Genomic DNA, 27258 nt, shown 5'->3' on the forward strand with positions numbered 1-27258 from the left:
ACCACATCCTGCCTGCTGTCCCCCTACCTGCCCTCCCTCACCGAGCTCCCAGCCTGCCCTGCACTCAGCACCCCAGCCTGCCCGCTGTCCGGCACACAGCAGGCGCTCAGTCCGCAGCCCCACCTGGCCTGCCGCCTTCCCTGGCCACGCGGGCCCTCTGTAGCCCTCTAGCCACAAGATGGCAGCAGGGTCCAGCAAACTGCACCCAGCTTGCTAAGGGGAGGGAGGAGATCTAGAGCCCACCAAGGTTCCAGGCTTCCTGGGAGCCGAAAGCCAGCTTTACACTGCCGTCCACCTCCTCAGCCGGACGCTCTCTGCAAACTCTGGGGCCGCAGCCTCGTCCCAGGGGTCTGAGGTCGAGCCTGCACGCTGACCCTGCAGCCCCCCGGATCTGGAGACTCCCAGGGGTCCGGAGACAGTCATTTCAACACAGGCCTTTCCCCCAGCACTTGCCTTGTGCCAGGCCCCGGAGACAGAGGTCACAGAGGTCACCCCTGCCCTCACGGGGGCTGCTCTCCCTGGGGAGACTGTCGGGGACTGCAGGGTGGCCAGGACTGGGGGCGCTGGAGAGAGGAGCCCAAGCCTCCCAGCGGCCCGGCAGGGCTGTCACCGAATCTCCATCCCACGGCTTGTCCGTGGTCACCCGGTTTTTCAGCGGCAGCGCTGGGGCTCAGGACCCGTCCCCAGGGCGCTCTGATGCCCCCCAGGCCACGAGCAGGGAACACCTGTGCTACAGCATGCGGGGCGCACACTGGCTCCCACTTTGTGCCGACGGACAGACCACCCCAGAGCTGCTGGGAGTCCCCCCGACCCCGGCCCTCTCGGCAGGTGCCCCGCAGCCCAGCCCGTGGGGGGGGTACTCACCGCGCGTCTGCGGCAGCGCCCTCACTTCGTTCACGTCGGGCTCGCTGTCGGGCCGGTGCACCTCCACCATGACAAAGTGCTGGTTTGTGCCCGTCACATCCGGCCGGCTCAAGGGGGAGGGCGGCGGGAGGCAGCCCCCCGCTGGCGTGGCCTCTACAGGGGGGCTCTTCAGGTGCGGGGGTGACCGGACACGCGGGAAGGGGCCGATGGGGTGCTGGTTGACCAGGGCCAGGTGGGCGTCCAGCGGCCTCTTGGAGCCGGGGTTGGCGGGGGACACAGAGGCATAGACGGGGGAGGAGGGCGGGTCTGGGGCTGCCGGGGCGCCTGGGGCCGGTGCGGTGCCCGCCGGTGGGCTGTGGGTCCTCGGGGCCGAGAAGACGATGCCCGAGTGGGAGGACGCGGACGAAGGGGGCTGGACGTCCTCTTGCGCTGGCTTCCTCCGCTGGGTGGGCGGGCGGCCGTGGCCTTGGGCCAGGGGCGGCGGGGGAGGCGGCGGCTTGCAGCCGGGCAGCCCCTCGGAGCCGGAGCCGGCTTTGACATCATCCTGCCAAGAGACCCAACAGGAGTAGAAGGAGTCAGAGCCCATGGCGCGGGCCGAGGCGAGGGCCCCGCTGGAACTCCGGCCTGCTCTGTCAGCAACCGGCCACGCCGCTCTGAATAATGCAACACCCCAGTGGAAAACTTCTCCCCCCCACCTCGGCAGCTGATAAGCGTCGGGATCTTGGCGGGCGTCTCTGGGGATGGCATCGTTACCTTTGGGACCTGAAGCTCTTGGCATCAGCCAGGGCTTGTCACGGGGAACGAGACTCAATTAGAGGTGGATGCGGAGAATGGAAAAACAACAACAACAGGGGCATCTCCTTGGCTTTTCTTTTTAGAAGATTATCATGGCTGCTAGAGATTGGAGATGTGCGGGATTAGAGGGAGGGAGGACGGATAGGCGGGGACAGTCCCCTGGGCTCGAGGGCTGCGCGGTCCTGGGCAAGGCACAGCCCCTCTCGGAGCGCTGCTCTGGGCCACGGGGAAACGCGCGCCTGCCCAGCGGAGGTGTGGGGACGTGAGGAAGCACACGTGTCACGTGTTCACAGGTGCCTGCCATCCAGCAGGTGCATGGTGAGGGGCGGCTATGGGTACATGAGTCACTGCTCTCTCCCCTCTGCCTAGGCCAACCTCCGGCACTCGCAGAGCTCCGATGGCAGTGCAAGCATTGCCCCAAATGCTTTAACTTCAATGGACTCATGTACCCCTTGCCACAAACTCGTGGGGTAGGTACACTAGTACTATCCCCATTTTACAGAGGGGAAAACGGAGGCACAGAGAGGTTAAGAAACCCGCCCGAAGTCACGCAGCCAGTGGCAGAGGTGGGATCTGAGCCCAGGCAGCGGGCTCCGGGGCCCAGGCCATTCAGAAGTGATTTGGGTCAGAAATCGCCAAGTGATGCTGCTGACGTGTGCACAGGGGCCCGAGGGGACGAGGTCACAGGTAGCCTCCATTTCCAGTGGGGTCAGACGGCCCCTTCGGGGAGCTCACACACTCATTAGGACAACGTGCAGATAACTAAGCCAAAGTTAACACCAGCTCGGCAAACAAACAGCCAGAGTCCCCGCCTCGCATCCCCCGAGCGAGCGGAGAGCGGTCCTGGGACCTGCCGGAGAGGCGGAGGGACGCCCCTGTGCCCAGGCCCGGGGCAGAGTCTGAGGGCCCCGGTGCCCCCCTGTGCTCTGCCCGAGGAGCCGGCCGCCAGGGCCTCCGGCAGGCCCGGGAGGGCAACACTCAGTGCAAGAGCCAGAGGGTCTCACCAGGGAAACGTCTGGGAGGGTGTTCGTACTGCCCTGGACAGCCTCACCAGTTTCCTCCAGGTCCAGAGTGTTCTAGAAATGGAGAAGAAAGCAACGTGAGCAAATATAAACGCAGAGGGAAAAAGCACTGCGCCCTCCGCGACTCCAGAATCCTCCCTCCCTGCGGCTCACGCTTGTCCCCACACGCCCCACCCTGGGGAAGCTGACACGTTAAAATTAATGTTAATTTTCCTGCCGGTCATTCTGAAATCAGTTTTTTGTTTGGGGCTCTCCAGGCCTCCCCTGAACCCCCTGGCGATGCTGTGGGGTGGCTCCGACCTGGACTGGGGATTCCCAAAGCTGGGCCCCGGGTGCCCTGCTCCACGCGCTCCCAAACCCAAAGGTGCTCCTGGCAGCAGCCCCAGGAAGGGGTGACAAGGGCAGGACGCAAGAGAGGTCAAGTCTCTGTCTTTTTAAATGTGAATGGTTTCAACTGTGAGGCGGGCGGGAAGGTTTAAACAAACCTCACTTCGCAAAAACATGCCCATTTCTTGCTTCCTTCTCTAACTCACCGGAAGAAGCCTCACGCCCCCTCAATCTCCGGGTCATCCCGGGGAGGCCGGGCAGCGCCCCTCTAGGGGGCCCGGGGAGTCCAGGATGGCAACAAGCACCCCCGCGGCCAATGCCTGGCTCACGTCTCAAGTGCAGCCGTCAGTGTCGAGCAGTCTCGACGCCGGACTGACGAGGAGGGCCTGGGGCCCCAGAGGGAGCCCCCAGCCCTGCCTTCAGGAGCCTACAAGCGGTGGGTTGGACACAGGCAAGCAAGGAGGAGACTGCGCACAGAGCGAGGACACACAGGCACAGAAGCGGATGGGGAGGGGCCGTCAAGGAGGGCTTCCTGGAGTAGGGAGCGTGGCTGACAGTGGAGTCCTGCGGGCGGGCGAGCTGGGCAAAGGAGGGAAGGACGGGGTTTCAGAGGGCAGGGCGCGAAGAAAGCGGGAAGGAGGCAGAGAATCTTCGAGCACTTCCACCTGACTCAGGCGTGGATGGAGCTGCTGGGACCTGAGGCTGCGGGGCAGTGGGTTGCCATGGCGACATGGCCCCAGTTTGTCTTCTGGGAAGATTCCCTTTGCTCACTTCCTCTCCAGCCACAGCAGAGCAATGCGGGCAGGTCGGCAGGTCGGGGCCTTGACCCACGTGGCCTGTTCCCTGTGCCTGCAACGGGCTCCGCCTCAGCTACCACACGGCCCGCTCCGTTCTTACCTCCTTCAACACCTTCCCCAGATACCACCTCCTCCAAGAAGTCTACCCTGACAACCCCCGCCAACCTAAAACCACAACCCTTCCCTCCTGCCCTGCTTTATTTGTCTCCTTCTTACTCTGATCACCCAGCAGCCCTCAGGATGTAACCCTTGAAACATAAATCAGATAATATCCCTCCCCAGTGCATAACCCTCCAGGGTTTCCTTCCATGGAGAAAGTTCTAAAGTCTGTCTTCTTCGAGCCCTTTCTTGCTACTTCTCCAACAGGATGGGATGGTTCCTGCCCCAGGGCCTTTGCACTCACTGCTCTCTCCCTGCCCCCAGAGACTCGCTCCCTCACGTCACTTAGCTCTGACCTCAGCGAGGCCTTCCAGGACCAGCCCTGTCTAAAACAGCACCCCTCCCCACCTCCACCCCCACCCCCTGCCGAACCCGACTCTGCTTCGTTTTTCTGTATAGGATGTATCAGCACCTGACGTTATATTATCGATCTGTTTATTGTTTGTCTCTCCCATTAGGATAAAACCTCCTCCAAGGCAGGACTTGTGACCACCTGGTCCCTACTCCCTCCTCAGTGTTTCGGATTGCTGCTGCTCGATAAATATTTACTAAGCAAATGAATCCACGAGTGAATCGATCGATGGTGAATGAATTCATCGATCACTCTGGCTGTCACGCGGGAGGCCCCAGAGAATGAGGCCAGGCAGCCCGTGCGGATCATCGTGGAGAGCGTAACGGTGGGGCCTGAATTAGGGTAGAGCAGTGGGCAGGGATGGAAGGGGCTCCAGGTGCCAGAGTCCCTGGGCCACAGGCTGCCAGGTCACTCCACACTCAGCCCCGTCTCGAGTGATGCTCCTTGATCATCCTGGGCGGGCGAAGGGCATGTAATCACGAACACCTGCCATGGGAACCCACCCCTGAGACACTCGGCCCTCCCAGCCCGGAGCCTTTCCCACCCAGGGCTCTTTTTCTGGTCCTTTGACGCCCCGGGTGGGGGGGTGGTGGTACCGTCAGGCCGAGACACCTGCTTCATTTTACCAACAAGCTGAGGCATCCGTGCAAACTTCAGCGTCCCAACCCCGTTCCCTGCACCGTGTCACGGGAAGATGCTTCTGGATGCAGAGACGGGAGGGGTTCCTCGGGAGGGGTTCCTCGGGAGGGGGAGTGACGGGGCTGCTCTCCCCCCCACCGGGGGAGTGGCACCACTTCTGGTGTCTGTGAGATCACACCCGGCTCCGCTGCTCACAGCCACGGGGCGGGGGGGGGGGAGGGGGGCAAATCACAGACGTGCCCCGCGCCGTTCCCTCCTCCGCAGAGTGGGCTGACGGCCGTCCCTCTCTTGTGACGTGCTCAGAACAGGGCCTGGCACAACCCACGAGAGCAGCTGACTGTTGCCGTATCAGAAGCTTGGGACCTGGCAAATCTGCCCCAGTAAGCCCAGCGGCTGCAAAACCCTGCCCCGGCCCACGTGACCGCTTCAGTGGAAAGGAAACGGCCTCCGAAACCAGGCCGGGTCCAGCGCTCCCTGGAGGTAGACGGCGAGGCAGGGCTGGTCGTGAGCAGAGGCTCACGGAGGCAGCCCTGGCCTCTGCAGCAGGCACGACGGGGATCGGAGGCCGTCGGCTGTCTGTCTGTCTGCAGGAGGGCCAGGCGGCGCCTCTGCCACACTCAGCCTCTGCCACCTGCCCCCGGAGCCAGCCCGCAAGCACCCTGGGGGCTCAGCTGACGTCAGAGACGTGGGATCCTGCCCTGGTCTGGCTCGTCTGGAGCCTTGGGCCCTCATTCAGCCAATGAGCATTTATCAGGCAGCCGTGGCTCACGGGGATAAACGACGTGCAGGTCACCGTGTCCCCAACACCCGCAGAGGGCCATGCACACAGTACGTGCCCGTGCACTTCCGCTCAGGATCACTGATGGGGGTTGTAACGGGGCCCCTGGGAGGGACGGGAGGGATCCGGGGCCCGGACCACCCTCCAGAGCAGGTGTGGCTTTCTCAGCAGCGCGGCAGCGAGCGGAGCACAGGCCGGGGAGGGCGAGGCACGGGGCCCTTCTACGATCTCACTTGCTTCTGCATGTGAGGCACGCCCCACAATCCTCCCTGGCTCGCAGCTTTTAGGTTTTCAGCTCAGAGAGGAAGTGACCTGTCCAAGGCCACGTGGCCAGTCTACCGCGGATCAGGTTTTTAACCCAGGTGGGGTGGCCCCAGAGCCCAGGCCGCAGTACCCTGACCCCAGAACCGGAGAGGGCCCTGACACCGTGGGAGCCAGAGGGCCCCGGGAGCGCCCCTTGCCCAAGCGCAACGGTAGGGCCATCCCTGGCCCCTGGCCTCCGCCCTTCTTGGCGGCGAAGGGCATCCTGGAGCCAGCTCGGGAGGCAGGGAGGGAGAGTTGGGAGGTGAGGGTACAGAGACCAGCCCTGGGAGGAAGGCCTCAAGTGGAGCAAACGGCAGACGGGTCGCAGCCCGGCCCCGCCAGGCTCCATCTGCCGGATCCAGACGCTCAGGAGCCCCGAGGCCCCGAGCCATGTTCCCTGAGCCTCTGAAATAGCTGCGGACAGCAGGCGGAGAGCCCCGGGGAGGCGTCAGCAGAACCGCTCGAGGAACGAGGAAAGGGCTTCCAGAGGAGGATCAAGGTCAGAGCTCACGCAGGAGCCCGCCCCGCATCCTGGCCTCCTCCTCCTGCGCCCGCCCCCGCCCGCTGCTTGGGGGCCCCCCTCCTGCACCCAGCCAAGCCACAGACCGGCGGAGGGCTTAGACTCAGTGGCTCCACCGGTCCTGCTAGACGGCCCTTCATCCGTCTGCAGCTGAGGTTGCGAGGCCCAGAGAGGGAAGGCCACCTGCCCAAGGTCACACAGCAAGGACGAGGCAGGAGCCAGGACGCCCTCCCGCCTGGCTACTCCCCCCACCTCCCATCTCCTTCCTCCCCAAATCAGTGACAGTTCAGAAAATTCTCCTCCCTTCCTCTCTTTTTGTCTGAGCTGCCCCAGTCAGGGCCTGGATATGCCAGGAGCCTGGTCTGGGGGAGCTGTGCAGCCAAAATAAAATGACGTGATGGAGGGCGATGACCCGGGCTGACCCCCGCCAGGTGGCCTCCTGATTCTGGTAACGGTGACACTTCCAGGTGACTGTGGCCTAGGTGTCATCTCAGCAAAACGAGCCCCCCCCCCCCCACTGCCTCCACCACCCGCTCCAGCCCAACTCCCTGGTATCTCAGCCCCTCATCACCACGGGAAGGCTCTTACATAAAGGTGCTATTTTCAGCTTTTTGTTCTTCTTGCTTTTTTACTCTGATGTCAGGACAACAGGCTCCCCCCCCCCCCAACTCTGCCCCAAAATGCACCAGAGGACTGATGCTATCTGGGCCTTATCCTGCTCTGTCCAGGGGAAACTGAGACCCTGAGTCACAGAAGGTCCTGGAAGGTCACCGTGGGGGCCGAGATGGCTGGCTGAGGCCAGCGGGGAGGGGCAGAGGAGGGAAGGCAGAGAGGGGAGAGGGAGCCGGAGGGAAAGAAGAGGAGGAAGACAGGGGGGAGAGGTGGAGAGCAGGGGAAGAGGCAAGCGAGGTGTGGTACTGGCCAGAGCTGGGGCTGGGGAAGAGGGGCCATCACCCCGGGAAGGTCGGGGAGGGGACCAGCTGGGTGGAGGCTCGAGTCCTGGAGCTCCTGGGGGCACGGGGTGGCGGGGGGGGGGCAGTGGGGCTGCCTGGAGTGCAGGGGATGGACCGAGAGTCCAAAAGGATCACGGAGCCAGGCCATGGGGTGCTGGCCACACTGGCGGAGACAGGCTCATCCTCTCCCCAGCTGAAAGTCTGGAAGCTGCCAGGGAAGGGCAGAGGGGTCGGCGGGGGGACAGGGTCCCCAAACGGAGGACTGGAACCCACCCTCACCGGCGTGGCGCAGGCTGTGGGAACTGCCTCGGCTCCCGGCCGGCTCGGGGCGCGTTTCCCAGCTGCCCGCCGCGGCACCGTGTTCGACCACCCAACCACGCTCGCCCCCAGGCGCCACCCTCCCAGGGGTCTCAGGGAGAGGACTTCACTCAGCGACAGACGGTGACCCAGAAGCTCCAGGTCAGGCCCGGAAGAGCCCTTAGGACAGGTGCTGGAAAGCAGGGCTCCGGGAGGGATGCGGCGACCCAAGAACCCAGCCGAGGGAGAACGCACTGCCTGCGTTCACCAACCTCCAATCCACGTCTAACATTTGCTTCCTTATAAACTGGGGGCGACGCAGCCCAGCCGGAGACACCGTCACCGACCGAAGTCGCAGGCCTCTCCCATCACATCCCAGATCCCCGTTGTTGCAGACGCCACAAAACCACTTACGCTCACCCCGGCTCCGCAGGAGGGACGGCCTCGCCGACCTGCCGTCGGACCTTGCCACCGGGCGTGCGAATCAAGAAGCACCCGTTTGACAACTGTTTCCGTACTCTGAACGTGCCATTTTGCTCCAGGACTTGAGTTGGTTTGTTATGATCCGATGTATTTTCTTTTAAACATTTAAAACTGCTATTTCGAGCAGGGGTGCCCGGGCTCGCCAGCCTGCCGGAGGGGTTCAGGGCACGGAGAAGGTAAAGACCCCAGTCTCAGGTCAGCGCTTAGCCTGACTCGCCCGGTTTATACCTGGGAGGGTGCAAGCTCCGGAGGAGCAGGGGGATCCGTGTGGACTTGGTTCTGTTTGCAGAAAACAGCTTCCAGCAGTCAGTCCCAAGTCCCCGCGCGGGGAGGCCACCGCCCCCCAAAAGGACCAGCTGGGAGGATCGTGGCTGCTGCAGACACCAGCTAAGGCAACGCCGCGGCCACCCCGAGGCTCACTGACGCCCCCAATGAATTTACGGCTCTGAAGGTGCAGGGCGCTCGTGTCGAGGCCTCTCAGGGTGGAATGGGCTGTTCTACTCTGCAGGAAAACTAACTCCAGCCTTGCCGTGCCGCAAGGCACCGAGCAGCCTCCTGGGACAGGGGCCACGGAGCCCGGCCGCCTGACCGCAGACCCGCCCGCCCGGACGGCAGCAGGAGCCTCGCCAGGTCACCCCACCGCACGCGCCTCTGAGCTCTCTGCGCAGGCAGGGGAAGCATCTTAAAAGAGGATCTTGTCACTTCCTGGCTGAAGACCCTCAGTGGTGTTCCGGGGTTCCAGGGTTAGTCGAGTCTCTGGTGCCTCCTGCTGCTAACTCGGCGCACTCTCCCCATCACCCCGGACATTCTGGCCCTCCTGACCTCCCCCAGCTCCTTCTGGGGTCCACAACCCTTGCGCCCAGGGCCTTTGCACATGCCGATCTGGCCCACCCGGCTCCTGGCCTTGTGGATTGCCGGTTGATGCCAATGACTTCCGAGCTCTGCTCAAACATCCCCCTGACGCCCTGCTCTGCTCACCAGGGCCCCAATCCTCCCCCATCTCTCAGGGTGTGAGTTAGGTAGGTGATCTGATCTGAGGCTGCCTCCCCGACAGGACTGGCTACGCTTCCCCACAGCAGGTGCTGTGGCTTGAGAGCCCGGCACGGGGCGGGTGGCGGGGGGAGTCTCAGTGGGTGCTCGCCGCAGGAGTGGCTGATGGATGAGTCAATGGTTGGGGTCCTTCCTGCTCCCCCACGGCGGGAGGGCTCACCCAGCAGAGCTCGCTCTGCACCGGGCCAGGGCTGGGCCACAGGCACAGCACAGGAGGTGGGAAGAGATCCTCTGATGGTTTGCTCCCCGTGACAATCAGGGGAAGAGCTGCCTTGACAATCAGGGGTCCCTGCTGCCGGAAGGGCCTGAGGCAGGCCTGAGCATCTCCACCCTCCTCTCGCCCCAGAGGAGGTGGACAGCGTGGAGGCCACAGGGGAGCGAAGTGCTGACAGCCACACCCGGCACCCACTTCTCACCTTACCGCGTGGGGATGGGGGTGGTAAGGCTTTTAGAGGCAGGGCCCCCGCCCCAGCATCCTCTGGCGGGGCCCGGGGAGCCCCTTTCCAGGCACAGGAGACGCCTGGAGTGCAAACCTCTCAATTCCAGGAGCAAAGGGGCTGTGGTTAAGGCTGGAGACATCCCAGCTGCCACCCCCGACCTCAATGGCACTTGCTATGTGGGTACAAAGCTGGCCTTGGCCTCTACAACCCCTCTGCCCCGGAAATCCTCTGCAACGCCCTTTGCCAGCCCTTAGAGCATCCAGGGAATTGGCTCCCCCATTCTCCACACCTGCAAGTCCGCTCCTGAGCTCACTGAATTTTCACGACAACCCACAGATGACTGGTCTTATCAGCTGGTGTACAGATGTGGAAACTGAGGCTCCAAAAGCTGACGTCACCTGCCCAAGGTGACACGGCTGCTACTGGGGAGAGCCAGCCCCGGGCTGCGGGACTCTGCACCTGTGCACCTAAGCCCCCCTGCCGCCGGCTGGCTGGTATCCCGTGAAGGATTCAAGAAATGGCAGGCAGGCCCTGCTTCCGCTCAGCTCCCCTGGCTGACGTGTGCATGGGAGGAATGACATTGTTTGCAGGCAGGACAAATTTCCAGGGCTGGCTCTCTATTACACAAATGGAAAAGAAACGCAATTTGTCATCGGGGGAAGGCTGTATCTGATCTCCTTTGATCGATTTTGTCTGGTTTAAGGGAAAAAGCTACAGAATGAGCCACGTTTAACCTGCGACCGCTAACTGCACAGCGCGGTCCACGCTCAGTGGAAACTGGCTCCATCTGGGGCAACCGTCTGGGGCATCTGGGTCACAAGAGCCAGCCGCCTGCCACTCCGCCGGTCGGAACACTGGGGCAAAGGACATTTTCCTACGATGCCGGAGGTACGTGTTTAGAAGGCTGGAATGTCGGAAGATAATCCTGAGTGGCCAGGGCGTGCGGATCCATTTCAGTTTCTGCCCCACATTTCCCGGGCCTCGACTCACTTCCAGAGCCTGGGCTGGCACTTGGGCACACAGGCAGGAGAAAGGTGTGGTCCCTGCCTGGTCCCCGGTCCCTCCTATTTACCAGGGAAGACTAACTCAGAAGGAGGTTAGAGCCATGTGACAGGTGTTTGAACAGAGACAGGGAAGCAGGTGAGCTGCATGAGGGACAGGAGCTGGGTGATCACAAGAAAGAGATGCCGTGGGGTCTTGTCCATCTAGATTTGGGGGTTCAGCGTCCGAGCTCTGCTCAAACATCCCCCTGATGCCCTGCTCTGCTCACCAGGGCCCCAATCCTCCCCCATCTCTCAGGGTGTGAGTTAGGTAGGTGATCTGATCTGAGGCTGCCTCCCCGACAGGACTGGCTACGCTTCCCCACAGCAGGTGCTGTGGCCTGAGAGCCACTGCAGTAAAAGCTCACGGACACGTGTCGGTCCCACAGACCAGTGCCGGGCACTCGGTGGGGAGTAGATAAATACTGAATCCCGACTCCGCCACTCACTAGCAGAGTGACCTGGACCAAGTGGCTTCCCTCTCTGACTTTGGCTTTCCTCTCTGTACAATGGGAATCGTGGCTGTACCTGCCCCTCCCAGTTACCGGCAAGGTCAAAGAAGACACAATTGCAAAGTGTTATCACGATGCCACAAAGAACTCTCGACAAATGCCAGCAGTGCTTATTATTAGGTAAGGCCCCAGTTGCATCAAGGAGGGCATGTGATGAAATGAGCACTGGGTGTTATACTACATGTTGGCAAATCAAATTTAAATTAAAACCAAAAAAAATGGCCTCAGATATTAATATGGGTCAGGCTCTGGGCTGGGCACTAGGGATTCATTGGTGACTCAGACACAGTAGCCGCTGTGGGCGGGGGGGAGGGGGGAGTAGCCAGCCAGGCTTGTCAACATTATTAGAATATGATGAGACAAGAGTCATGACAATGGGACGCTCAGGGGGCTGGAGGAGCCATAGGGAAGTCAGAGAATCAGGGAAGTCTTGGGGGAAGAGGTGACCCGTGAGCGCAGGGCTGATGCACCTGCAGGGGACAGCCAGGCCATGGGAAGTGGGAAAGAGAACAGTCCAGACAGAGCTTATAGCCTATGGAGGGGCAAGAGGTCTCACAACGGCTCCACACCCCAGAAATTATCATCCTTATCTTACAGATCCTAAAACTGAGCTCAGAGAGGTAAGATCCCTTTCTGAGGTCACAGAGCCAGGAAGGGGCAGGGGCTGGGGTTTAAGCAGAGAGCATTCCCACTCCAAAGCCTGAGGAAACCTCATGGGCTGGCCAACAGGAGGGACAGCGAGCACGAAGGAGGATCCCAGTTCCCATCAGGGCTTGGTGCAGACATAAGGGGGTGGCAGGAAGGGCCACGGCCCCCCTACCTCCACCCCGCCTAAGAGACCCCCCAGCCCCGCCCGGCAGGAAGGACGGTACCTCCATCAGGTCTATAAGCCACAGCAGCCGCTCCTGGGGAGGATGGGTGGGCAAAAGGCAAAAAGAAAAATACATCAAATAAATACCAGGGATGGGGTGGGTGCAGCAGCCGCCCCCTCTGCCAAACATGCACGCATGCACACACCCAGAGAAAGGCACAATGAACACGATTCTCTAAAATCCCCTATCTCCCCTAGATGCCTGGGGGGGCGGGCATAAAGGACGGATGAAGAGAAGGCCCTGTTGCCACAACTAGCACTCCTCCATCGTAACTGCGTCCTCGCAGGAGACCTGGGGCCGCTGCGGCTCTGCAGAGATGGCAGCTGGGAATAGACGACGGCTATTCACCCGGGGGCCACCCTGGCACTGGCCAGCAGGCAAGGCTAGATCGTCACTCCCATTTGGCAGATGGAAAAACGGGAGGCCCAGAGAAGAGCGGGGACTTGTCCAAGGTCACACCTGCTAGTGGAAGGCAGAGCCTGAAGGGGGACTTTGCTCCGAAGATTGGACCAGAGAAAACCTGGACTTCACAGAGGCCCAAGCCCTAAGCCGGCAGTGAAGCCCTGAGTCTGAGGGATGGGGCTCCAGGCTGTACATGCAAGGGCACCTGCGGCATGAGAAGAGTGAGGGAGGGTAGCAGACCCTCAATCCAGTGCCTTCCAGAAGTTTCCAAATGTCTGCAAGGCCCTGGATGCAAATCCTCAAGGTGGTTTTCTCCAGTCGGGTCGGGGGTGGGGGTGGGGGGAGTGGGTAAGAGCAGAAGCTTCACCTGCCCTCGGGGTCTGGATGGTGTTTCTGGGATGCCGGTGCCAACAGGAAGGTTACTTCTCATTTAATCCTCCCAACAGGCTGTGCATAACTGCATCCCTGTCCCAGTGCAAGTGGGGAAACTGAGGCACCAGGCAGTGAAGCATGGGGCCGAGACTGGGGGCGGGGGCAGCACCTCTCAGGTTTGGGGGCGACCCCGGGGCTGGGCAAGGCCACGGCAGGCCAGTGCTGAGCTGGACATAACAGTCACCCTGACGGCCATCAGGGCCTCGGACGAAGACTTTGGGCCATTCTCCTCATGGGAAAACTGAGGCCCGGGGAAACCGGGACTCAAACCCACATGTCCTGCCTCCCAGGCTAGAACACACCCCGTTCCCCCCACTGGATCTCCCATCCCCGTTTCTAAAGGGACTAGCTCAGAATTACAGCCTGCAACCCCCAGGTTTTAGAGCAGAGGCTCAGGGCCCCCCAATCTCAATGGAAATGGAGCTGGCCCCGGAGAGAACCGGCTCCTCGGGCCAGGGCCCTGCCCCCTGCATCCAGCTCATCACCTGGGTGCCCCATCGGAGCACGTGCACAGAGCCAAACACACAGCCAGCCCCGGGCGGCGGGGACCGCTTCTTCCCTGCCCCAGAAGCGTGATCTGCTCGTCCCGAGGCCTGGCACTGCCTCCACTGCAGCCACAGCCAGAGCCCTAGAGGAGTGCCTGGCAGCTTGCCGGTCACCCCAGGACGGGACCAGGACTCAGAAGGGGAGGAAGGTGACTCAGAATGGTAGGGATAGGAGACAGAGGGATAGAAGTTCCCCAGAAACCCAGATCCCCAGAGCTAAAGAGGAACCAAAGCTCTGCTGGGATGGGCAGGCTGCAGAGGCTCCCCAGGGCTGTTCCCTGCCGGGCCCCTAACCGCGGCGTGCACCCCCGGGCTCTGCTCCTCCAGCAGGCCCACTGACTGCGTGTGCCCCAGGGCTCCGGACACTCCACCCGTAAGATCTCCAGCATCTGGGAGCAGCAGGGCTTGAGAAATGCGGGCCCCCCCCCCACCCCCCGCCCGCCCTTTCCACGGGGCAGTGGTGACGAGGGATCTAAGGACAGCAGAGGAGAGCGTGAGCACGCGGGCTCTCCTGACCCCCAGCCCCGCGTGGCCTGAGAGCCTCTTCCCTTGCTCCTTCCTGGCAAAGGCCTCTGGGGCTAATCTGCCTCTGAGCATCCTGAGGGCAGAACCCAGGAGGGACCCCAGGCTTTTCTGGGGGTCTGGAGAGTCTGGGAAGAGAGGCAGGGTGGGGTCCAGAGACAAGACGGTGCGTCTCAGGCGAGATGCCACCACGATGACCCCCAGGAAGGCCCCGCCACGGTTTCTGGTGGGATCCTCCCGTGGGCCGTTACTGATTTTTCTGTCTCATCCCCCGCGTTTTTCACCTCTGTCCCGAGCCTCCCCCTACACACCGCGAGCCCACGCCTGCCTTGCTGGGCATGCGCGGGGCCTCCAACAACGATGGGGTTTTTCCAAGAGAAGAAGCTGCAGCTCGGAAAGGCAAGGGACAGAGCCAGGAAGGGGTGGCGCTCAGATGCGCACCTAGATCCGTCTCACTGCACAGCCGGCATCCTGAGGCCCCCCGGCCCCCGCGGGCCAGCACGCCAGGGACGGGGCGCGGGCAGCTCACCCTGGCCGAGCTGACGGTGGTGGAGGTGCCGTGGCTGCCTGTGGACGAGCCCGTGTCGCTGTAGGAGACCACGGAGTAGGTGTCCCCGGCCCCAGGGCCCGGGGGCTGGCGCGCCTTCATGGACTCGATCTCCCGTCTCAGTACCAGGTGGTCGAAGCGGTCCAGGTCTTGGGGGGAGATGGTGCCCCTCACTTCAGACAGGAGCGAGAACTGGGGATGGAGACCAGCAGGGCAGTCAGCCGGAGCTCCACCAGCAGGCGGGCCCATCCCCTGCTGCTCCCAACGACCGCGGGCAGACTTGGCCACCGGCTTCCCTCAAGCCGCTGTGGCTCCCCCTGCCCCGGGAGACGTCCATGCATGGTGTGGCCTGGACGCCGGGTCACCTCGTCCTCGCTGGCATCTTGGCACGCCCGCGTGGCTGCAGCCCCCCAGCACACCCAGAAGCCCCGTCTCTCCCACCTGGAACTCCCTTCCCTACTTCTCTCCAAACCCGATTCCTCTGTTAAGCCTCCCCACATGCGACCACTCCCCGTGGGTTTAATCACTTCTTCCTTCATGCAGCCTCTGGAGCCCGGATCTCCTCTGGCAGCACCGCACGGTCCCCTGGGGGCTCGCGGCGGGCTCCCACCCACAGATGAGTGGAGTTAACCAGCCTGGGGCGGGCCCCGGCCTTGCTTTTGAAGAGCAATCCAGAGGGTTCTCAAGGTAGCTCAGCACTGACAGCCACCTCGTCAGGGCCCCCCGTCCCCAGGAGTCTGTGGGCTGGCTTCCCCGGGGCAAGGAGCCCGCCTCGGTCACTAGCCTCTCCCCAGGGCCGTTTCCACCCGATTCTTTGGGTTCTCAGGAAAGGAGCAGGGGATGGAGGGAGGCAGGGGGTGCTACAGAGCCCTTGAGAGCCTCCGAGGAGGGCCTCGTCGTCACCTTGGCGTTGGTGTTGAACAGCTCAAACAGGGCCATGACCAGGGCCTCCACGGAGACGCTGCCGCCGCGGTACTCCTCCAGGTAGTAGGCCATGGTGGCGCGCTCCTGCGGGTTCAGCAAGTGCCTTGCCTGCTCCTCCAGCAGCACACGCGTCTGGTGGCCCAGGCTGCTCAGGGTCACCTGGGAGCCAGCCGGCCCCTTGCACAATCCCAGCTGAAAGACAAGTGACAGGGAGCCGGGGATTCGGAGCTGCTCTGGGTGGGGGTGGGGGTGGGGCCGAGCGGAGGGATGGGGGCGCCCCATGGCCTCGGCCTCCACGGGACTCCTGCAGGAGAGGCCCGTTACAGGCCCCATCTCAGACGGGGCGGCTCGTGCGGTTGCAAAGCACTTTCACGTGTCATCTCATCAGATCCTGGCACCGTTCAGAGCGGAGCAATTTCAGTGTGTGGTTTCCAAGTCATTCCCCAGGCTTCGGTGTCCCCCTTGCTAAATCGGGGATAAGTCACCTCATTCCCAAGTAGAGCGCAGACGTGCATCCACCCCCTTGCCCTCCTGCCACCGCCTCTGGCATCACCTGGAGCCGTGGCCACGAGGATGTGGGTGTCCCGTCATCCCCTCTGCCTCCCCCATCACCTACACAGAGCTGCTGAAATGATCTTGTGAAAACATGACTCCCCTCGTCTCGCTCCCCTGCCTAAGCCCTTCTATGATGTCCCAGCATTTCGGGCTAGAAGCCAAGCCTCTCAGGCGGCCCACAAAGCCCCGTGTGATCCAGGGACCCCGCCTGGGGTCACTAGGTTCCCACCCCGTGCTCGCTCACCGCACCCCCTCGTGCTCTCCTTGCCTCCACCAGGCGGCCCTTTGCCGCCGCGGGGCTCTGGCACACGCTGTGCCCCCCGACCAGACCACCCCTTCCCGCCCCTGCACCAGACTCTGGTGTGGCTTCTAGTTGGCATTCAGGGCACAAGCCCAAGTTACGGCGTCACCGACTCCCACAGAGCCTTCGCCCTCCCGTCTGCCTCTCAGCCCACCTGAATCAGATGTCCCACCTGCTACTCCCCCTCATGCTCCCGGCACCTCTCCTGACGGCACCCAATGACTTCTGTGACTATAGAGACCCGTGTGCGCGGGTGTGATTTTCTGTGTCTAGGCGTCATCTCTGCGCGGGCAGGGATCCGATGGGTTCTGTTCAGTGCAATTATTCCCGGGGCCCGGGGTGGTGCCCAGACCTGGTGGCGCTCAGCGACGTGCGGGGAGTGGAGGACGGACGGACCATCGGCGGGCTGCCCGCCCCAAATGAGGGCATGCACGCGAGTGGCTCTGCACACCCAGCCAGGCCCGGCCCCCACCCTCACCCCCCATGGGGACCGTGAGGAAGCCGAGGATGGCCGCAGGTGGAGAGTGCCCTACCTTGCTTGTTCCTTCCGTGGGAAGATCCCCAGGGAACCTGTGGAGAAACACAGATGTGTTGAGCTGCATGACCGAGCGGTTCCACAGGCGCGAGCAAGGGAGGGGCGCGTGTCGAGGGCACCCTGGCCCCACTCGCTGGGGCACCTCAAGGGACCGGGAACCCCTGGGCAGCGGCGCCGCTTCTGGCCTCCCCATCAGCCATGTGGGCAGCGCGTCTAAAACCACTCCCAGGTGGGCTCCTGACTCGTTTCCGACCCCACAGGCCCAGGCAGGCAACAGGACAGGAGACAGCAGCCCATGGCCTCAGGGGACAGGACAGCCCTAGGGCGGGGGAAGACGGGGCGGGGGAGGGGGGCAAACTGGAGACCCAGAGATCAGCTCGCAGGTGCAGCTCAGCTCCAGCCCAATTTCATGAAAAAACATGTGCCCAAGCCGCCAGAATGCCTAATTTTAAAAGCAGCCAGAAATCTGCTGTTTGCTTGTTTTTCCCCATGGGAAACCTGATGGCCCCTTAAATGTTGGCAGCTAATTAAAAAATTTATGATGTTGTGCTGGCGAAAGGGGAGGGAGGCAGGAGAGAAGGAGGGAAGAGGGAGCGCGATGCTCTGGGTGTCGCTGCCGCTCTGAGACTCCTGGTGGAAATCCAAAGGGGACACCTGGCACCATCAGCAATGACAGTCACTTTCTGACTCCCAGACCCCTTTCCTCAGGTCACTCGCAGGGTCTTCATCCCCAGGGCTGGATGGGGGCAGGGATCGGGAGCCCCCCCTTTCCACAGGAAGCAGCTAAGGGCCCCAAATGACGTCAAGATAAAGAATGCGGGAGCTGGATTATGCAGGTCAGCTCTCCACGGAAACAGGCCGGGGAGGAGAAGGGACGTGCCCAGGGTCATGCAGAGGACCCTGGTATGGGGACCCCGGGCTCTCAGAATCGTCACAGGTCAGGGTGTGGTGAAGGGACGGCAGGGGGCTTCACAAGGGGCGAGGGGCTCAGCCGGACCCTGCCGTGTTTGCGGTGGCGTCCTCGATCCGGGAACTGGCGATCCACTTGGTCTCGTCCACCGTGGTGCGGGCGTGGGGCAGCCTCCCCACGTCCTTCACCGTCAGGATGAGGTGCTGGGATGACTTGAGCAGCCTGACCGCCTCGTCATGCAGGATGTTGAGAAAGCTCCGCCCGTTCACCTCCAGGATCTGGTCCCCAACCTGCCAGGACCACCAAGGGACACAGTAACCCGGGCTGCTTGGAGGACACTGGCTCACGCCAGGGGCGTCCGAGTCCCGACCCCAGCCTGCCGAGGAGGTCACGGGGGCCCCGGGAGGTTATGGGGGCGCCTGCGGGTCACGCAGCAAGTCAGTGGCAGAGCCAACCTCCCCATCCTGAGCCCGAGCCCACGCTGCTGTCATTACAAAGGGCCACCTCCCCTCAAGGGGTGAGTCCACAGCCGGCTTCTCAAGAGGCCCCTTATCCAGACGACGACAGCCCCGTGAGAGGCCTGGTTAGGCGGGGCAGGGCAGGGCGAGGCACGGGGAGGCCCGCTTCCGTGATCTCCCTTCTACGCTTCCACGGGGTTGAGAGGTTTACACCTCAAGCGCGCACGTATTTCCTTAAAATACAAACATTTTAATTTACTCAAGAAAGAAGGAGTAAGTGAGAAAACGAGCCTCCCATTAAAGCAATAACATATCGCTTGGATTGTTACGAGGAGGCAGTTTTATTTTGTAACGTGAACCACCCCCCCCTTTTTTTAGCGGAAGGATTCAAAAAATAAAAGGGGGAAGAAAAGTAGCCTTCCCATACACAGGAACCCATCACCGAATCCCAGGAGGCTGGAGGGCAGGATGCCCGACACGGGGCGGCTTCTCTTCCTCGCTCTTCCTGGAGGGGGCGCTGCTGGCCGGGAGGGCTCCCCACCGCGGCCTTGAAGGGCAGCCCCACAAGGCCCAGGGTCCTGCCTGCTTTTCCCTCCCCCAGCCCCCCTGCCCTGCTCACGGCTCCGGGTCAGGCCCCAGGGGCCAGGAGAGCACTGTGGTCAGGGCTTAAGGGTTCTCAGGGACATCACAGCCGGGGTCGAATCCCGACTCTGCTACTTCCGTGCCACGTGAGCTCAAGTGGATCCCCCACAGGCTTCTGTGCCTCAGTTTCCTCGGGTGTAAAAATGAGGTGCGAGCCCAGGACTGTCCTGCAAATGTCTCCTGCCACCAGCATGTTTCCCAGGGCTCCCGGCCATACCTGCGGGTCTGAGTCTTTCCGCACCACCCATGAGCACCCGGGCTGCCGAGAGCTTAGGCGGCCCCAGCTGGCCTCCGAAGACCAGACCCAACCCCTGCTTCTGCGCCTGGCACACAGCATGTGCTTAATAAGTGCTTACGCAGGATGGATTTTGCCCCTTCCCACCCTGTCTCGGCGGCCCCAGCTGGGCCTGCCTCCCGTCGGCCTGCCCCAGCGGAGCAGCAGAGCAGAGGACCGCTGTGCACCGGGCCCTGCTGAGCGCGGAGGGTGCCTCCCGCCAGGGCCCCGGCACCCCCGCCCGTGCCCCACGGCCCCACCTCTGCCCTCGGCCCCTGGCCCTTTGCCCGACCCTGGCCCCCTCCACCACCCCCCTGCACTCTGCCCTCTGCCCGGCCTTGGCCCCCTTCCGCCACCCCCCACCCCCTGCTCTCTGCCCACCCCCCTCCACCACCTCCCTGTCCTCTGCCCGGCCCCCTCTGCCACCCGCTGCCCCCCCACAGCTCCGGCTGCAGCCTGCCCGCACCTCCCGTCCGCTCAAGGGCTCTGTTTCCTCCAGTATCTCTCCCAAGAGCTTTGGCTTTGTTAAGGGAATCGGTCGTCATCTTCCCTACACACTCTATTCCCGTCCCAGCAGTCTAACTAAAGGGACTAGCCTCTGAGAGCCCGCACACGTCAGGACACCCTTTCGTGCACGAGCTTCTCCCGCCGGGTCCCCAGGGGAAGACCGCTCATCTCCGCGAGCACCCACCCGGCCCTCCAGGGAGGCCTGGGGTGGGGGGGTCCATCGCAAATACCGCACAGGCCAGATATAGGCTAAAGGAAGCATCCGTTATCTGGGACACATTTAGAAGGGCATCCTGTATTTCGATGCGCTAAATCTGACGACCCCGGGGTGTGGTGTAACCATAGGGGAGCAATTGGGGCGGGGGGAGCCCTGATTGCACACGGTGGTTCCAAACTCCAGTTACTCTCCCTGGCCCCGAGCCCGGCACCTGTCACCTGTCACCTGTGCAGCCCCGTGATTTCCCAGCACACCACTTACTGCCACCCCATCCTCTGCATTCACATCCCCGAAATCACCAGGCCGTGGTGCTGGTCCTATTTCCCTTCCTGCCTGCTGAATAAATAAACCTCCGCCAGATCCGGGTAGGCGGCGTGGGGTTCGTGTGCAGCCCGCCGGGGGAACGGGCGTGGAACGGGAGTCACACTTGGGAAACCCCAACTGAATGGGGTTACGTGAGCCCATCTTCTCAATCTCCTTCCAATTTTCTTCTTTTCCAAGCAGCGTCGGTTTTAAAACCCCAGTTCCAGACAGGGTCAGCTTCGGGTCCCCACGCAGCCGCCCACGGCATCTGAGTTGGTGTGAGACGCTCCCGCGTCTCTGTGTCCGGTTCTCGGTCACGCTCTGCACTCGCTGGAGGGCTTCCCGGGTCCGACAGCGCCGTCAGCACAGGGGTCGGCTGGCTCACTGTCGCCGCGAGTCCACAAGCCACTTGAAACAAATCCGGGGTCTCCCCAGCCGCTCAGAGCCCGGTGCAGGCTGTGGGGTGTGGGGTCTCGTCCCCACGGTGCAGCAGGAAGAAGCCCCTGCTTCCGCGGCCGGACAACCGTGAAACAGGAGGGGGCGGCCCTGCACTGCTCCTGAGCACAGCCTGAGGCTCGGTGTCCTCTCTGTGGAGTGGGCTCGATACCACCGGCAAGGCCCGGGAGGCTGGAGAATCCAAGGGGCCCGCCGGCCCACGGGAGGCTGTTCATTCGCTCCCCTTCCAAACCGAGGGGATGGGTTTGGAGACGTCAACGACTTGCTCAAGGTCACACGGGATGGGAGAAAAGAGCCAGGACGCAAGCCCAGCTGTTTGCACACTCTTGGCACCGCTGCCACTTATTCCCGGTGGTCCGGGCTGGCAGGGGGCATTCACGGTGAAGGGCAGGGAGGCCCCCATCCTCCCCACCTGCCCCCCTGCCCCTTTGCCTTGGCCTGTTGGAGATGGCATGTTTCAAGGCCTTGATCGGGCTCCTTCCCCGCCAGGACTGAGTGCCATGTGTTCATTCAGGGCAGTGTTCCTTCCTCTGGGCCCCCGGCGCCAGCCCGGAGTTAGAGGCAACAAGCAGGGAGGCCGAGATGCCGTGCTAGCCAGGGTGGTCCAAAGTCTCCTACAGATGGGGAGACTGAGGCCCGGACCGCACGGGCACGTGCCTAGGGCCACAGCGAGGCCACGGCGAAGCCCAGACTCTGAGGCTAACTGAGCAAGAAGACACCCACGCCACCCAGAGCTCCTCAGGACACGACCCCCCGGAGAAAGGGGAGACAGATGCGGTGTGATCGAGTGTCTGACAGCGCTCAGCTTGCACACGGGATGCCGATGGGGAAGACACGGGAGGATAAACGAATAAAGCTGGCTTCATTTTATTTGTCACCACAGGCATCCTGTTTATCACCAGGGACGGGGTGGGGAGGAGGCGGTGCCAGGGGACGGACCACGGGAATGACCTTTATTTTAAGGCAGAGGAGAGACTCCTCCATCATCCACAGCCCATCAGGTGACAGGCTCAGATCTGGGACACTCTGCGGAGGGCACAGAGACCTGGCCAACCACCAGGAAGCAGGAGTTCACTCCCTCTGGGTCCGAGGCCAGCAGAGGAGCACAGAGGAGGAGGCCCTGCAAGCGGCACAAGGCGCTCGGCAGGCTTGGGACTGACCCACCTCGACTGCTGGTCCCCTCTTACTCCCTGAGAGACCCAGGGAAAACAAGTTCACCGTTCTAGGCATCTCTTCCCTCAAAACAGGAATGAGACACCAAGTGCTCTGGAATGACACAGAGTAAGTGGCAGGGCATGTGAGGCACAGGAGTCGGCCTGCCCGGTCTAATCCCACCTGCATGACCCTGGGTAACCCCCCGCTCTGTGCCTCAGTTACCTTCCCTGGAAAATGCGGGTAGCGTCAGTGCCTACCCTCGTGGGTTCCAGGACTAAGGGAGTTGATAGATTCCGCTGGAGCCCGAGCACCTAGAACAGCACCTGGCACGTAGTAGGTGCTCAGTGAATATGTACTGAACGGGTGCACAGAATGTAGTAAAATAGTGTCTAGCATCCAGTAAGTGCTCAATTAATGTTAGATGTGCATTTTTTTAAAAGATCTTATTTATTTATTCATGAGAGACCCAGGGAGAGAGAGAGGCAGAGACACAGGCAGAGGGAGAAGCAGGCTCCAGGCAGGAAGCCCGATGTGGGATTCGATCCCAGGACTCTAGGATCACACCCCGGGCCGAAGGCAGATGCTCAACCACTGAGCCCCCCAGGAGTCCCCTGTTAGCTGCATTTTTGAGAAACTGTGCTGACAAGGTCCCTGAAGCGACCTGTCCTCTGAGACACTCAAAATCATGCCCTATCTTTTCACCTGCCTCCCCGCTGAGCCCTGCCTTCAGCTTCCTCTGAATCACGTTCTGACCACATCTACGAGGTACGTACGGTTACCCCCATTTTACAGATGGGGAGACTGAGGCCAGGACATAAAGTGACCAGGGCTGGGATGCAGCCTTCGTTCTCCCTTCTGTCTTCCATCCCTCAGCCCCCTGCTCTGTGTCATGCACACAGTAGGTGCTCTATTCCTGCCTGCTGAAGGGAACTGAGAACGAAGGAGCCAAAAGAACCCGTGGCGTGGCGGGATGACAGTAGGCCTGAGCTCCCCCCCCAGGGAGAGTCAGGAGAGAAACCTGCAGGCAGCTCGGTGGGAGGCGGGCGTCCATCCCCTCCGCACACGCTCCCCAGTGCCAGCCGCTGGGCGAGGGCCCCGACGGAAGCGCTCTCGGGCCCTTCCTCGCCACCTCCCCAAGCCTTTATCGAAATGGCTTTTGCAGCTTCAGAGGAGGACCCCGCTGACTGTAGCATCACCACAATGACAATTTCCAACTCTATGAAAGGGTTTTATTACAATTATGAATCTTTAATAGTCTTCCATGTCAGGTATGAAACTTTAATGGGCTTTTGTGGGGGGTTTTTTGGGGTACAAGTGAGCAATGCAGTTTTAATGAGACAACACTAGTTTTTCCCAACAGTTCAGAAGTCAGTAAACCTTGTCCATGTCTTAGAAAAAAAAAAAAAAAAGGATCAAGATAAATGCTAAGATAAGAAGGCTCCTGGAGAGGCTGGGGGCACAGGCTGCGCCGGGGTGAGCTCTTCACGCAAGCCCCTGGTCTAGCGTAGGGCCCCATGAGAAACGCCACGGATGGACCTGGCAAAGCCTGTGCATGCTGACCTCTGGTAGGATTCCCCGCTTCCTTCTGGTTCCTTCTTCTTCTTTTTTTTTTATGATTTTATTTATTTTAGAGAGAGAGAGCGGGGGGAGGAACAGAAGGAGAGGGAGAGAGAGAGAATCTCATGCAGACTGAGCACTGAATGCTGAGTGCAGAACCCGACGTGGGGCTCGATCCCAGGACGCTGAGATCGCAACCCAAGCAGAAACCAAGAGTCGGACACTTAACCGACCGAGCCACCCAGGCGCCCCTGGTTCCTTCTGTCGACACGAGCTCAGCGGCTGGCAGTGCTTGTCACTCTCTTCGGCGTGTGGGCCAGCTCTCAAGGAGGGGCTGCTCTAACGCCCACATCACCAATGGGGAAGCGGAGGCCAGTAAGGGGAAACGACTTGCCCAAGGCCCTACACTCTGCATCAAAGCCGGAGCCAGGGCGGAGAAGCCACCCGGGAGTTCTTTCATCCAAGGAAACGTATCAGAGCAATTAGAGAGGTCCGATGCAGGGGGAGTAACAGGTATCCGTGCCAGCGAGGGCCTCTCCAGGCCAGCTGCCTCCCGCAGCGGAGCTCTACGCTTACGCAGCACCGCACGACGCACGGATGCAACATCCGGTTTCACAGATGAGGGTGACAAGGCTCGGAGAGGTGAAGTCACTTGTCCACGGACACCCAGCATGCAACCTAGCCCGGCTGCTATTCTGAGCCCCAGACTTAACATTTGTCCACTCAACGTTTCCACTCAGATGACTCACGGGCACTTGCAACCAGCGCCGTCCAAAAGAACTGCCTGTGATAATGCAAATATTCTCCATCTGTACTGTCTGATACGGTAGCCACTGTTACTTAAGTTTAGATTAATTGAATTTACATAAAATTAAAAATGCATTCCTCTGGTCACACTAGCTCCACGTCCGTGGCTGCCATACCGAGCGGGGCAGCTGCACACGCTGGTGCGGACCTCCTCCAGGACTCCCGTCCCAGGGCTCGAGCCCCAGACCTCCGAACCTACCAGGCCCATCACCCTCCCCTCCAAAAACAGTCTCTACTCCACTCCCTCCCCTCCATCGCCCCTCATGCCCCGGGGTCCTGGCCTGCACTGCTGTCTCGGCTGCTAACCGGCCTCCCTGCTCCCACCCTCAGCATCCTCTCTGATGGGTGGTGGTGGTGGCCTGTGCCGGCGTGACCGGGCTCACAGATGCCCACGCGGCTGGGGAACCCTTAGTTCTGGGTGTGTCTGTGAGGGTGTCAGGAAGACATCAGTGTCTGGATCGGGAGGCTGAGGGATGAAGGCTGCCCGCAGCAATGCGAGCTGCGGCGTCCGATCCCCTCGGGGCCTGAGAAAAACAAGAACGCGGAGCAAGGGGGAATCCAGTGGCTCTGCTGAGGCGGAGGTAGCTACTTCTCCTGCCCCTGGAGCACCAGGCGGTGCTGCTGCTCTCAGGCCTCAGGCCTCCAACCGAGGTGTGGGGCCTTCAGACTCAGACTTCCGTAATCGGCTCCCCTGCTTCAGGCCTTTGGACTTAGACTGAATCGTACCACCAGCTCTCCTGGGTCTCCAGCTCGCAGATGGCAGACGGGAGGACTTCTCTGTTCTAGAATCACGTGGCTCAGCGCCTGTGATACATTTCATCTCTACCTCCCTCCCTCCCTACCTGCCTCTCTCTCTCTCTCTCCTATTGGTTCTATTTATCTGGAGAACCCTAATATATCTCCCTATGTATCAGAGGGATCAATTTAAAGATTTCATTTATTTATTTATTTGACAGAGAGAGAGAGAGCGAGCACGCATGTGTGTACAAGCAGGGGGAGCAGCAGAGGGAGAGGGAGAAGCAGGCTCCGTACTGAGCAGGGAGCCTGATGTGGGGCTCGATCCCAGCACCCTGGGACCATGACCTCAGCCAAAGGCAGATGCTTTAACCGACTCAGCCACCACCCAGGTGTCCTCCAAAGGGATCAATTTGAACTGCAAACCTGATCTTGTCAAACTTTCCTTAAAACTCCCCACTGACTTCTAAGCTCCTTTACCTAGCCTGGGAGGGGTCTTACCTTGCTCACACTTCCATCCACCCATCTCACACTTCTCTCCCTCAGCATTTTCTGCTCCGTTCACCCCTGTTATCTCTCAGTTCTACAACCAGATGGAGCCTCTGGTCACCTCAGGGCCTTTGCATATGCTGTTTCTCTGCCCCAAAGGTTTTTCCCTCTGTTCCTTATGTAGGTGACTCCTATTCGACCTTCAGATCTCAGCTCAATTGATGCTTCCTCCAAGAGGCCTTCTTTGACCACCCCCTCCAGGGCAGGGATAGCTGGTCCCCACCCAGAGCGCCAGGCAGCCCGCCCCACAGCTCTTACTTGAGGTCATGCTGAGCTGTAAGCACTGAGTTCAGGGCCAGTGTGCTGCATCTGCCTTGTAGGGCCTGTGAGGGGCACCCAGCAAGTGCCTGACAGACTCAGTGAGCAAGTGAGCACACAGTTCGGTGTTCACCACGAACATATACACGAGCAGGCCAGCCCTCTTGCCCCTTTCTGTTTCTGCAGACAGGCAGGAGACATTTTCCATTTCTGGAAAGGTTGAGTGTGACAAGGCCAGGGCACATAGGGAGCTGGGTGCTTGCGGCCCGGCCCTGTACACTGCAGCAGGGAAAGAACGTTGCATTTTTTTCTTTTCCAATCAGGTGAAAGCCAAAGGGATTAAAAACACAAATCATAGCTCGGTTTCGGCTACAATTACATTCTGGAAAATGGTGCAGGCTTATTCAGTCCCTCATTTTGGAAGCCAGAACACAGGCTGAGGACTTGAGAAGAGATGTCACAGGCCCAAGGCCTCCCAGGGCCCGGCCCTATCTATCCCCTGCTTCGGGCCGCTCCGCAGACCTGCAAGAATCTGAGTTTTCAAGTTCAAGCCCACAGCCTTCACACGCACGAGCTACTGGCCAGCTGGAAGATGCGACGACAGGGCAAGCCCCGTTTATAGTAGCAAGAGAAGAGAGGCAATACTTAAAAATAAATATAACAAGAAGCGTGCAGCACCTAGGTGATGAAAACCTGAAAACACTCAAAATGAACCCAAAGAGAGAAACAACTTCCCCTGTTCCTGGAAAGGATTCCACATCCTTAGGATGGCAGTTGGTGCTCAGCTGAAAACTGAACATTATCCTGATGAAGACACCAACAAGTTAGATAAGCTGACATAAAAGTCCATGTGAAACAATAAACCTGCACACACAGGAATCTTCGGTGGATGTAACTAAGCATGAAAAGGCTACGCGCTGTACACACCGACTCTAGGACATTCTGGAAAAAGCAAACTATGGAGACCGAATAAAGATCAGAGTTGCCAGGGGTCCAGAGAAGGAGGGAGGGATGATAAGGGAAGCACGGGGGATCTTCTGGGCGGCGGAACTCTTGTGATGGTGGATGTGTGACATCACACATTTGTTAAAACCCACACAATGTGTACAACGCCAAGAGCGAACCCTAAAGTAAACTAGGAATTTAAGTAGCAATGACAACAGTCATACTGCATCAATATCGGCTCAGCATCGTAAGAACACTGAAAATGTTTAAAGTAGGGGGATTGGTTATGGGAAGGGTCGGGGTGGTGGTGGTGAGGCATACGGGAACTCCGCACTTGCTGCACGGTCTTACTGTTAATCTGAAATTGCTCTAAAGATGAATCTATTAATTCCTTTTACAGTAAAAAAAAAATCAAAATGAAAAAAATGGCTATGAAAATCCTTATACAGAATAGTTACGAGAAGACGTGCCAGACACTAAAATCTGCTCTAAGCCTCTATAATTCAGATGGCGAAGCAC

General features: G+C 60.7%; 1 protein-coding gene across 4 annotated transcripts in view; it reads right to left on the reverse strand.

The window, feature by feature from the left end:
* Positions 1–27258, reverse strand: part of WHRN (whirlin) — an 82836-nt gene that overhangs the window by 2851 nt on the left and 52727 nt on the right. For 2 of the 4 annotated variants that reach the window (XM_077913054.1, XM_077913053.1), the window contains exons 4-10: positions 17964–18166; positions 16965–17001; positions 15555–15767; positions 14634–14843; positions 12204–12236; positions 2664–2735; positions 865–1408 (exon numbers count right to left, since the gene is read on the reverse strand). In XM_077913054.1, coding sequence (XP_077769180.1) covers positions 865–1408; positions 2664–2735; positions 12204–12236; positions 14634–14843; positions 15555–15767; positions 16965–17001; positions 17964–18166 — 1312 coding nt within the window. The remainder of the gene's footprint in view (positions 1–864; positions 1409–2663; positions 2736–12203; positions 12237–14633; positions 14844–15554; positions 15768–16964; positions 17002–17963; positions 18167–27258) is intronic. The other 2 variants (XM_077913056.1, XM_077913055.1) reach the window with 1 other exon arrangement.

This window comes from Canis aureus, chromosome 10 (assembly GCF_053574225.1).
Source record: "Canis aureus isolate CA01 chromosome 10, VMU_Caureus_v.1.0, whole genome shotgun sequence".
In the NCBI taxonomy this organism is placed as follows: domain Eukaryota; kingdom Metazoa; phylum Chordata; class Mammalia; order Carnivora; family Canidae; genus Canis; species Canis aureus.